This window comes from Ovis canadensis, chromosome 1, assembly GCF_042477335.2.
Source record: "Ovis canadensis isolate MfBH-ARS-UI-01 breed Bighorn chromosome 1, ARS-UI_OviCan_v2, whole genome shotgun sequence".
NCBI lineage: Eukaryota > Metazoa > Chordata > Mammalia > Artiodactyla > Bovidae > Ovis > Ovis canadensis.
In genome coordinates, this window is record NC_091245.1 from 161,475,231 (window position 1) to 161,488,037 (window position 12,807).

The 12,807-nt window shown below is 34.9% G+C and overlaps 1 protein-coding gene across 1 annotated transcript in view; it reads right to left on the bottom strand.

Annotated features, from left to right (window-relative positions):
- PROS1 (protein S) overlaps positions 1 to 12,807 on the bottom strand; it is a 66,477-nt gene that overhangs the window by 8,471 nt on the left and 45,199 nt on the right. The window contains exons 8-11 of the mRNA XM_069578977.1: positions 12,452 to 12,573; positions 9,439 to 9,554; positions 6,476 to 6,665; positions 1,189 to 1,356 (exon numbers count right to left, since the gene is read on the bottom strand). Of these exons, the coding sequence (XP_069435078.1) occupies positions 1,189 to 1,356; positions 6,476 to 6,665; positions 9,439 to 9,554; positions 12,452 to 12,573 (596 nt within the window). The remainder of the gene's footprint in view (positions 1 to 1,188; positions 1,357 to 6,475; positions 6,666 to 9,438; positions 9,555 to 12,451; positions 12,574 to 12,807) is intronic.

Genomic DNA, 12,807 nt, shown 5'->3' on the forward strand with positions numbered 1-12,807 from the left:
TTTTATCTAAACTTTTTTCAAGGTCTCCTGCAGATGACAGTCTTTTTCAGTAAAAGTGCGTTTATAACATCAGAGACCTTCATTGGGATCCTAATGATTTTTAACACCTATCCTAATGATCTTTAACACCTATCCTAATGATTTTTAACACCTCAAGCCCCACTTGACTTTCCTGTATCATCCGGGCACTAACTTTTCTGCTTTCTAGTTCCATGTACGCTTTTAGCTGTGGCCCTGGGTTCTCAGCTGCTTTTGTTTTTCATTAACTGTATTTACAACATAGGTTTGTCTTGCCATCAGATAGAAGCCTCTTCAGGAACAAACATGTTTTGCATTCTTTAATCTCACCAAAGCATCCAGCCACACTCAGATGTGTAGCCATTTCACAGATAGTTGATTCTTTTTGAATCATTTATTTTACTTTTAAAATGTCTTGATTTATCAATTTCAAAGGGACAGGTATATTCACTCTGACATGAGTTAACTAACTCAGATTTTATATCATATCACAAATCTTTGAAAAGCTAAGGCAACTGAAATATATATAAAATAGTAAATATTTAAATTAAATCAGTAAGTGTAACACTGGCAGATCCATGACTTCAAATGAAAAATTTAAACTCTTCAAGGTCAGTGATCAGTCTTCTTCATGAACCTTTTCCACAGAAGTTAGACAAACACATATAGAAAAATCATCTATTATATCTAGCTTCAATTTATGACAGGCTGCAGTTTTATTCCCATCAAAGATTTTCTTTTTAAAATTCCACCTTACATGCTATACTTGTCTCCCAAATTTTAGTCCTAAAACAGACCTAAGAAAGTTTTACTTTGACTGGCTTCTAGAAAATAATGTACTTTTGGACTCAGATATACGCATTTATATGTCTAATGGCTGAGTATGGACTATTATGATATTAATATTTAACTGATGCTTGAAGAATTTTTAAAAATCTACTTCTCCATGAAGTAGAATTTAAACAGGCTCAAAAACACTACATTCATTTTCTTATTTCCTTACTATAATTTCAAAGGTTGATAATGTTATTTTTCCACGTTCAATTCAAGTTTTCACAGTTGGTGTGTTCAACAAAATAACTTCATTTGACTCTCAAAAAAATACATTTTCAAATCTATTACAGATGAAAGATTTCATCCATGATGAATGATACAATCTTGGATCATTACCGGTCTAATGAGTGCATTTTCCACTTTCCGAGGTACTCCTGCAAAGTATACTTTGGTTTCTAGAAACCCATTGGTGGGCTTAAAAAGGCTTTCAGGCTTATTTATATTCATTACAGCTTCTTTAGCTATTTTTACACTAATACTCTGTTCTAATTCTTCCACAGAGACCTACAATTAAAAAGACAAAAATTATCAAACAACCAAACATTACTGCATTTCATATTAAACACTAAGATTGAAAAATCCTGTTATTATTCCAGTGCATAATTTTCCAAGGTAATCATTTTAATGCATTTGTTAATTTGTTCCAATACATTTAACATGTCAAATTAGTATAAAGGTGATAAAAATTCATTTTAGTGTGATAATTCTTGATCAAAACTAAATCAATACCATATTTTAAAGTTTAAAAATCAGTATTTTTCTATCACATTTAAACATTCATTTATAATATATATCTTTCAATCCCAGTGTGCCATAAAATTAACAGTTAAAAAAAAAGAGAATCACTCTACAGAATCTTAGGAAACTTTTAAGTGCCCTTATTTTGCATTTGTCTGATAGTATAAATATGAAATCAATAATGTAAATAAATTTTAATATAAATAAGAGAAGCTAGTACATTCAGTATTATGTTTATTAAATTATATTTTGTTTCAAAATTCAAAAGTAGTTGAGGTCATAAGAAAGCATAATACATTAAATTAAATTGGGTTTTTCCAATTTTGAAAGTAGTTTGGGTTTCTAAAAAAATTGGAAGCAGTGGTAAACAATAAAATTTTTTTTCTTATAAAGGCAATTTGAAGAACCATTACTGCAATTTCCTCATGTAAAACTGTAGGACTCAAAATGCAAACTCTGCATTTACTTATCAATCAGGGTAACCAGACAATAGGCATATCAAAGCACTACCACAGGAAGGGAAAAATTATGCTCTAAAGTAAAATAACACCCCAGCATAAGCCTTCATTTGTAGCTTTTATGTTATTCTATGTATAGGAGCAAGCTTTGACAAATATTATACTTGAATTTAAGTATTTACATATTGAAACATATTTTTAATAAATTATATTCTTTTTAATATAATATTTAGAGCAGTATATTGGATGTGATAGAGTTTAAAACCGCAGATTGACAATAACTCATCTTGGTGTCTTTATGGCCCTCTTTATGCTGAATTTCCAAAAGGTTTTAGTCTATCTTAAATTAAAGGCTGGATCTTAAAAATATACCCTGAATCTGACCACTTCTCAGCACTCCTACAATCAACACTGCAGTCAAAGCTGTCATCTTTTCACTGTGTTATTGCAAGTCTCCTAATCCCATATCCTGGTTTACCCTTGTGAAAGTGAAAGTGTTAGTCACCCAGTCGCGGCTGACTCTTTGCAACCCCACAGACTACAGCCTGCCAGGCTCCTTTGTTCATGGAATTCTCCAGGCAAGAATACTTGACTGGGTAGTCATTCACTTCTCCAGGGGATCTTCCTGACCCAGGTATTGAAGCTGGGTCTCCCACACTGCAGGCAGATTCTTTACTGTCTGAGCCACCAGGAAAGCCCATAGTTGTGGCCCACGGGCATAGTTGTTTCGAGGCAAGTGGGATCTTCCCAGACCAGGGACTGAACCTTATATATCAATAACCTCAAATATACAGCTGATACCACCCTTATGGGAGAAAGCAAAGAAGAACTAAAGAGCCTCTTAATGAAGATTAAAGAGGAGAGTGGAAAAGTGGGCTTAGAACTTAACATTCAGAAAACTAAGATCATGGCATCCGGTCCCGTCACTTCAGATGGGGAAACAGTGGAAACAGTGCCAACTTTACTTTTGGGGGCTTCAAAATCACTGCAGACAGTGACTGCAGCCATGAAATTAAAAGACACTTGCTCTTTGGAAGAAAAGCTATGACCAACCTAGACGGCATATTATAAATCAGAGACCTTACTTTGCCAACAAAGGTCCGTCAAGTCAAAGCTATGGTTTTTCCTGTAGTCAAGTATGGATATGAGAGTTGGACTATAAAGAAAGTGGAGTGCCGTAGAATTGATGCTTTTGAATTGTGGTGTTGGAGAATACTCTTGAGAGTCTCTTGGACTGTGAGGAAATCCAACCAGTCCATTCTAAAGGAAATCAGTCCTAAATATTCACTGAAAGGACTGATGCTGAAGCTGAAGCTCCAATACTTTGGCCACCTGATGCGAAGAACTGACTCCTTGGAAAAGACCCTGATGCTGGGAAAGATTGAAGGCAGGAGGAGAAGGGTGTTGGATGGTATCCCTGGCTCATTGCACATGAATTTGAGCAAACTCCAGGAGTTGGTGATGGACAGGGAAGCATGATGCGCTGCAGTCCATGGTGTCGCAAAGAGTTGGACACGACTGAGTGACTGAACTGAACTGAGGGACTGAACCCGTGTCTTCTGCATTGGCAGGCAGATTGTTTACCACTGAGCCACTATCTTTACTCTCTACAGTTTCCACAAAGTCATTAGGTCTAACCAAGATCATCTTTTAAGATGCAAGTTAGATCATATCACTTCTCAAAATCACCAAAGGTCTTTCCACTTAACACAAAATTCAAGGTCTTATTCCAGACCACATTTCTGACCTCAGTTTTTACTACTCTCTCCCTTTTTCACTCCACTGCATCTACACTCACTTTCATGTTGCTGCTCAAATAAAAACGAACACATCCTCTAGCCTAAGACTGTATTTGCTGTTCATGTGACACGGAATTATCTTCTTTCCAAAATGTCTGCTTGTCATGTGCCCTCGCGTCTCTGATTGAATGCAATCCCATCAGAGATGACTTTTCTGATTGCATATGCACACTCACCATCATCCTTCTCTACTGCCTGGCCTTGCTTTTCTTTTTCCTCATTGCATTAATCACTACCTGACATAGCTATTTGTTGACACGGTTGTGGTTTTCATCTCACCACCAAAATGCAAGCTCCATAAGAGCAAGGACTTTTGTTTTATTCACTATTGCATCCCCACCACCTAGAAGAAGGAATAGCACACAAAGTGCTCATAAAATATTTTGTTGGATAAATGAAATTATACAAATTATACATTTTCCACCAATATTAGGATTATACCCAGCTATGAAATATAATAATCACTTATAAGAATAAATATTCCTACAGTTATAGCCATTCTAATGACAATCATTATACATTCAATTTTATTTACCTGAATTTTAAAACAATTCTAATTATACATTTTAATTTCTTATTTTTAACATACTTTTTTAAAAATAATTTAAAATTAGTAAAACAACTGCAATAAAGTGAATAGTCCAGTTTATATGTTAGTTTAACTTAATCACTTTGTCATTAATTAAAATTTAAATACTTATTTAAAATATTTATTTCAAATAATTTCTGTGTTGCATAAATTTGTTTGAAACAGTATAATTCATTAATAAATCATCAGGATTATAAGTTAGTAGGACTACCATGCTACCATACTATCTTTTAAATTTAAAAGGTATGGAGTGAAAAAAGAAATCCTATTTATCAGCGGGGTGGAAAATGCAAAAATTGTTAAAATATTGAATTGCAATTTAAAGAAAAAACAACAGCAGCAAATTTATTACCAAAGTTTCTCTCTGACTTGTTACTGTTCTTAAATTTTATTTTTTCTATAAGCTTGTATTCAGTTTATAGAGGGAGATTTTAATTTGAATGCTTTAGCTAAAACATGGGCATTATCATTGAATCATAGTTTCTTTTTAACAAGAATCATAAATATAGGAGAAACTGAACAGCTGCCTTCCATTCAACCCAAATTCTATCTTTAACAAGATATAGCCCATGAACAATTCTTTAATAAACACTACTTGCAACTCATGATCACTTCACAGATAAATATTTACCTTCTTTATATACATTATATCCTACCTAGAAATGTATTTAAATTCACCTTCAAACAGCTGATATTTCCAATTTGTATAAACTCATTGAAAAAAGAATTCTGTTTACTCTCCTTTACTGCAAAAGTGATTTTAGTGGTTTTAGATAGGTGATTTAGGGACATCTGGCATTAAAGTGTATTCTTCAGTATACTGGAGGAATAGCTGTATGCATCAAATATTATAGATACAGACGTAGTGGGTAAGATGTGGTAAAAAAAAACTATACTAATATACAACATAAGTCAAAGAATTTTAACAACTTCTCTGACAGTTGCATTTGATCCTGTGAAGCCACAATTCTTTCAAAGTTAGGAGCCCAAAATCCATGGCTGCCAATCAACAGATAGCCCCCTTTTTGGCGAACCACATCTGCACCCAACTATTCTTTATGACACTTTCCTGTAACGTATTTCACATTACACCATATTGGTTCACAAGGCCACACCCACTATTGAACTCTGAGAGTCTAACCTCAAAGAACATGGACAATCTCTTACTGTGGTTTCAGCCCCTTGGACTCAGGAATATAGCATTTTAAACACATTTACTAAATCCTTATTGAATATATGATTGCAAGAGTGGATAAATACAATGAAATAATTTAGTGAAGACTTTACATGGCTGCTTAACATGGACCTTTCTTGTCAGTTCCCATAGACTTAGAAAGTGTCTCTTTGGGGTACCACATTCCAAGGTGAAGCTGATCTTCTCAGCTCTTCTCTGCTGAAAGTAGCATTGATTTAATTGATATTCTGCCCTCTGTAGACTAACAGTAATCCCTTCTGTAAGATAAGTTCCATTTGAATACAGTAGATTAAAGTTCTATTCTTGATTATTCAAATAAAGACTCACTTTTAGGGATTAACTAAAAATGCTAGTTTCTAAGCATTCTGATTTGTTCCAGCCATCCTATTTGTATAAATCTATTAATCTATATGATAATATTTAAAATTAAATTAAAATTTTAATTTTGTTACTACGTGTATTTCTCTTTTGCATTAAAAATATTGATGGCTATCCATTGTAGTTGTCCCAGATCAGTGTTACCTTTGCATAACCCTTGAACTTATAGGTGCAATATCACAGTTCACCAGTGACAGCCACTAAAAAAGGTAAAAAGTTAAAGACAAAATAGTTGTTTTTAAAAAAGCTAGTAACTGAAAACAACTTCAGTTATGGGAAATCCACACTGTTGAGAGAAAATAATTTCTCAGACCGTTTCAGGTATTTACAGTGTGTAGAATACACTTCACACATCAGATAAACCCAAACTTATTTTGGTTTGGTATCACTATTAAAGTAATGATTAATGATTTTATACAAACTGCATCAGAGTGGAATGATTCTTTATGAGTTCTGCAAAACATACCATATTCCATAAACCATCATTAATAACTTTGCCTCCAGTCGTCATTTTGACAGTCTTTTCATTCTTAAACTGAATTTCAATCTTTCCCTCACGAAGTGCAATCAGGAACCAAGATGAGTGATCAGAAGATTCTGCATACAGGATAACACCTTCTGAATCATATGTCCGGAAATCAAATTCAGCTGAAAATCTGAACAATGGACAAAGAGAGAGCCTGAATAGTGAGAAATAATGAAGATCATGTTTTTCTTTTACTCTCGAACTGGCAAATAGCAGTATGTTGAAAGAGACAACTCTTTCACTAGAAAAGATAAAAAAGGGCAGGATTAAGCTCTTCTTGTATTATCTCTGGCTCCATGTGTACTTAAATCAAGCTGTTTTACTTTCTTGCTTATTCGTGGAACATTTTTTCCAAATGAGCATATGCTTTGATAAATTTTTCATCTTTTGGCATTTGTTTTGAAAGCTCTTTTAAATGCTGGAATACACATGTACAAATATTGGGCATATTGTCTCAGAGCCTTTTATACACTATATAATCTAACATGAAGATTCTTTTTTTTCTTCTGTATCCATATATGATTAATAAAAGATGTTTAATCCACGATTGGTTCATCCATCAAAGAGCAAATTTTCCCTATGATTTCATATATGTCAGGAAGGAATCACTCACAGAGATATACAAGATAGTATCTGAATGATTTCTAACATAATTAAGTCTTCATGTGTGGTAAAGGAAAGTAAAATCAAAAACTTTTAAATGTATCTGTTAGTTTAATTTTAAAAGCTCTCCAAATCTCTAATTGCACAAATCACTATACCGGAGTACATAGAAGGAGAGTTTAAAAGATATACCCACGTTTTGGGGCAATCTGAGCTCTGACAATTCCTGTTGCTATTAAGACATTGAACATATATGTAGCTACTACAGGGAAGGATAAAAATCTTAAGAATGCTGGACTGAAAAATAACATATATCAATTCATGGCCTTATGATACTTTAATGAAAATCAGCATTAAAGTTTCCAAGGGACCAGTAAAGCAAAATGATTGAAAAAAGATAAACAGGAAACAGGAAAAATAATTGTATAACTACTAGTCATCTGAGTTAAGTTAAAATAAAGGTAATTTAAATTAAAAATTAAGATTTCAGATAATTATTAAATATGGCAAGAAAGAATCCCAGACTCTTTCCTTTTCTATGTACAATAGTAATAGTAATAGAGGCATCATTTGTAATAGGCACAAACCTACCTAAAATAGAACAAAGAAAAAGTGACAGAATAAACTTTCTAGCCTTGAGAATTCCAAGGAAATAGTATAAAGAAGTAAACGTGGAGTAAAGCTTGTTGGGTAGATCACAATTTACTAGGAATTTAAGGAACTCAGATTATATTTTAAAAGAAGCATTTTGCTCTGAGTAGGGACTTCTATTCTCTTTCATATTCATCACATTTTGCTGATGTGAAGTATATATTATCTTGCCAAAACCTGAATCTGTGTATGGTCAAGATTTTCTACAAGTTGATCCTGTTATGGAGATAATTTCCTTCTCTTTGTAAAAACATGCTAAACCAGTAATTCAAAGAGTTGTGTTCTGCATATTTTCTGTCTGGAATACAACAGCATACTGATTCACTACGTTGGGGAACAATTCATTCTCTTTCAGAAGTATTGTACAGTGAAAAAAGTGAACTTGTTAACTTTGGGGCAGCACAAGTATTTGATCTTGGGAAACAGAGTTGAAGAAATTTGCGAAAAAAGAAACAAAAAGCATTAGCTGTTCTTTGTGTTTCTTACACAGGTAGCAGCTTACAAAACTTCATCAAGCTGTGTATGTAAGATATATGTATATTACATGTATATTTCTCTCTGTGTGTATGTGTGTATATATACATATAATACCTCAATAAAAAGTTTAAACTAAATAATAAATACTGAAAGAAAACAATTGTTTGACCAATTTTATCTGATGTTAGAGCCCAAGCTTTTGTGAATGGTGAGAAATGAATACCTCTGAAAGTGTCTGAGATACTTAATTCTTCTGTCTCATAATTATTCTCATAGCAAGGAAAGGCTGTCTCCAATCTATATCACTAGAAGATAGTCTTTGCTCTGAGATGTTAAAGGGGAAAACCACATTTTAAAGGGGAAATCAGAGTGCTGAAAGGGCACAATTATATCAGTGAATAAATTTCAGTGTTCCTTAATAATAAAATTTCTATGAATTGAGTTGAATTATTTAACGAGTATTCACTCATATATCTAATGGATTAAATTCTAAATATACATGCTTATCCAATTAAAATATTTTAAAATTTGGATTCTATAATCAGTCTCAAATGTTTCCTTTCCATTATTCCCACAAAATTCCAATTTTTTTTCCCCTAGTTCCAACAATGTATGGCTTTGAGAAAATTTGATAAAGTAGCATCATGACTCAAAAACAGAAGCAATCACTCCCTCTCCAAAGTCAACCTAACTACAGGAAGAGGAGATAAAGTACTCAGTCAACTAAAATCATGTGACACGTTTCTTTAAAATATTTCAGCAATCTTATCATAGTTTCCTTAATAATTATGAATATAACTATATTCTAAAAGCAGTTTCTTGAATTATTCCCATTACTTAGAAAGCATAAAAAAAGAATGAAACTTTCACAAATACATAAAATCCTCTTTTCCAGCTTCTTAAAAATATGTATTCGTTAGAATAGGAAGAACTCTGGCTTAAGGTAAAATGATCACTAGGGAAGATCAGCCTAGATCAACCCCAGATGATTCAAGCGTGAAAAATATGTGTGAAGGAAAAAAAGAAATTTAGGGTACCCAATATCATCTGATTGATAATACACCTAACTTATATGATTGTTAATAAAATTTCATGGATTTTAAACCTTTCAGTGACTCCTTTCTGTCCTGACCTGCTTATTTCTATAATTATCACTGACATTGGTACCTCACCTGGTGGTTTCTGGCAAACGAAATTTTAAATACAAAACGACCCCTACAAACTGCTCTGCCAAGTAAAGCAATTCATAATTTTTTTCAAGGTTCAAAGGGAGGCACACTGGAACAGCCTGGAGAAAAGGCAACAAAATAAGAAAAAGCATTGGTTACTGCTTAGTGTACGTGTCAGTATATCATGCTTTCCTGGTTCCTAGCGTTCTTGTCCAGAGAAGGCACTGGCATCCCACTCCAGTACTCTTGCCTGGAAAATCCCATGGAAGGGGGAACCTGGTAGGCTGCAGTCCATGAGGTCGTTGGAGTCGGACATGACTGAGCGACTTCACTTTCACTTTTCACTTTTATGCATTGGAGAAGGAAATGGCAACCCACTCCAGTGTTCTTGGCCTGGAGAATCCCAGGGACAGGGGAGCCTGGTGGGCTGTCGTCTATGGGGTCGCACACAGTCAGACACGACTGAAGCGACTTAGCAGCAGCAGCAGCAGCAACAGTGTTCTTGTCAAACATATCCTCTCTGATACAATAAAATAAATGCAGAACACCAATGGTAATAACAAAGCAATATCTTTTACTTCCTTGTATAGTCCATCAGTGTAATCTCCAAGAATGCATGCTAAGTCACTTCAGTCATGTCTGACTATGATCCTATGGACTGTAGCCCGCCAGGCTCCTCTGTCCATGGGATTCTCCAGGCAAGAATGCTGGAGTGTGTTGCCATGCCCTTCTCCAGGAGATCTTCCTGACCCAGGGATCAAACCTTTGTCTCCTGCGGGCTCCTGCATGGCAGGTGGGTTCCTTACCGCTGAGCCAGTTTTATTTATTTTTTCCTCCGTACCTAGCTTATTTGTTTTTCTTTGGAGTATAATTGCTTTACAATGTTGTGCTAGTTTCTGCTGTAAAATAGAGTGAATAAGCTATGATATTGTTAGTCTCTCAGTTGCGTTTGACTCTTTGAGACCCCATGGACTGTAGCTCACCAGGCTCCTCTGTCCATGGGATTCTCCAGGCAAGAATCCTGGAGTGGGTCGCCATGCCCTTCTCCAGGGGATCTTCCCCACCCAGGGAGTGAACTCAAGTCTCCTGCATTACAGGCAGATTCTTTAAAGCAGAATAAGCTATATGTATACACAAATCTCCTCCCTCTTGAGCTTCCCTCCCACTCACCCTCCATTTGTTTTAAAGCCTTATTAAGCCAAAATTTTTCTGAGCAAAAATGTGCTCTCTAGATATCAAAGGAAATGCTGAAAAACCTGAACAGGATAAATATAAAGTAAGATATCATCATAATCTCAAAGGAATTTACCAAAAAATAAAAAAGATTTAGAGTCAGGTGATTTACTACCAGGGCTTCCTAGGTGGCTCTAGTGGTAAAGAACCATCTGTCAGTGCAGGAGACATAAAGGACGAAGGTCTGATCCCTGGGTTGGGAAGATCCCCTGGAGAAGGGCATGGCAACCCACTCCAGCATTCTTGCCTGGAGAATCCCATGGACAGAGGTGCCTGGCAGGCTACAACCCACCGGGTCACAAAGATCCAGGCATTACTGAAGTGACTTAGCACACACGCATGAACTATTATCAAGGTTTTTTTTTTTTTTCTTTTAAGAGTAAAAACAAACATCTAAATGGAAAGTTTTTTAAAGGAGAAGTTCTTGGGCATACATCCAGGGATATTCTGGGGAAAACTGTGCAAAAGGCACTGTATTAAATCTAGGTCCTGAAATAATATCTCATTTCCTCTTAGAACTTTAGTAAATCTATTCCAAGGAAGATGGCAATGTGTAACTACAAGAAATACTGAAATAATAGGATATCAATTTACAAAATAAACATGCACACAATACATTTCAATGAAGCACTACCAAAGTTACTACATATACCAACTAGCTTTCCTTACCTTCCTTTACCAAATAGGTAGCATAATAGGAAATGTTGACATTTTTTAAACATATACAGCTTCTCTGGATAGCAGATAGAGAGTATATGTGTAAATCAATGACTATTAAATAATCAGTTAAGGGTATTTCTTTTTTTTTCATGTCTGCCTCATAAGCATGACAATTCACTTTCACTTTTAAAAATTAGAACAGATTCATGAATTGGATTAAAGATCACTAATGTGATCCTTACTTGGGGGTGAGGGGAAAGAGCTTCAGATTTCTTCAGTGGAAGAAATATTAGAACCTACCCCCAACATTCAATTTCTGGATCAATTATGAATTGAATTTGAGTAACCTAGAAGCAAGTTGGAGAGATAATAACAAAACTGACCCCTCTGAATTTCAATATACTTAAACCTCAACTGAACCCTACTCTGAAAAAATTGTTTGCACCTGAGATTTTATGCACACTTTTGCAAGAACTAACATGGCTAAACCATGATCAAACTTGTCAGAATGTGATAAACAAAAGTAGACATTGAAAAATGTTTTCACTGAAATTTCTATGAAAGATTTTTTCTCACAAAGAGAAGTATAAAGCTTAGCTTTTTACAGTTTTTTAAGTAAGCATACACATTGCATTTTATAAAAGTACGGGCTATACAGATGAGCACTCTCTGAACTGTGGCCCTGCAGCTTTTTCTTAATCTAGTCGCTAATTATCCACATGCAAGCTATGTCGCTTCAGTTGTGCCCAACTCTTTGTCACCCACTGTGGACTGCAGCCCATCAGTGTCTGCTGTCCCTGGGATTCTCCAGGCAAGAATACTGGAGTGGATTGCCATGCCCTCCTCCAGGGGATCTTCCTGACCAAGGAAATGAGCCTGCGTCTCTTATGTCTCCTGTATTTGCAGGCAGCTTCTTAACCACAAGCACCACCTGGGAAGTTCCTCCCAATGTTTACCAAATTACGTGGTCAAAATTAGTAAATAGATTGTGACTCATAGCTTGTTTTGAACTATAGCAATTATAGTAGAAATCTGTATTCTTATTTGCCTCAACTATATGGAAATAAGTAACTGGATCTCATTTGTAAAAAGAGATGGCAAGGTTAGTATTACAAAGTGTTACCTCACAACTCTTCTGATCTTGGGCAAGTTTGAATCCCTTCTTTCCATCACAGTAACAAGAGTAACCTCCAGGGTAATTGACACAAAGTTGAGCACACAAGTTCTCAGAGCATTCATCCACATCTGGGGGAAAAGAAAATAAATTTTAATATCTCCTAAATGTTCAACCCAACAGAAGAAGGACTATTCTGATTCTAGTATAAGATAGTCAGTGATAATAAATCCTTAGTGAAAGAAATTCTTTGATATCAAATCACCTTTGTGCACTTGCCACAGAAATTTAAATGAGTCACAAATGTAGTTTCAATTTGTTTATATACCTGAATTAACAGATTTAATGACTAACTTTCAGTAATT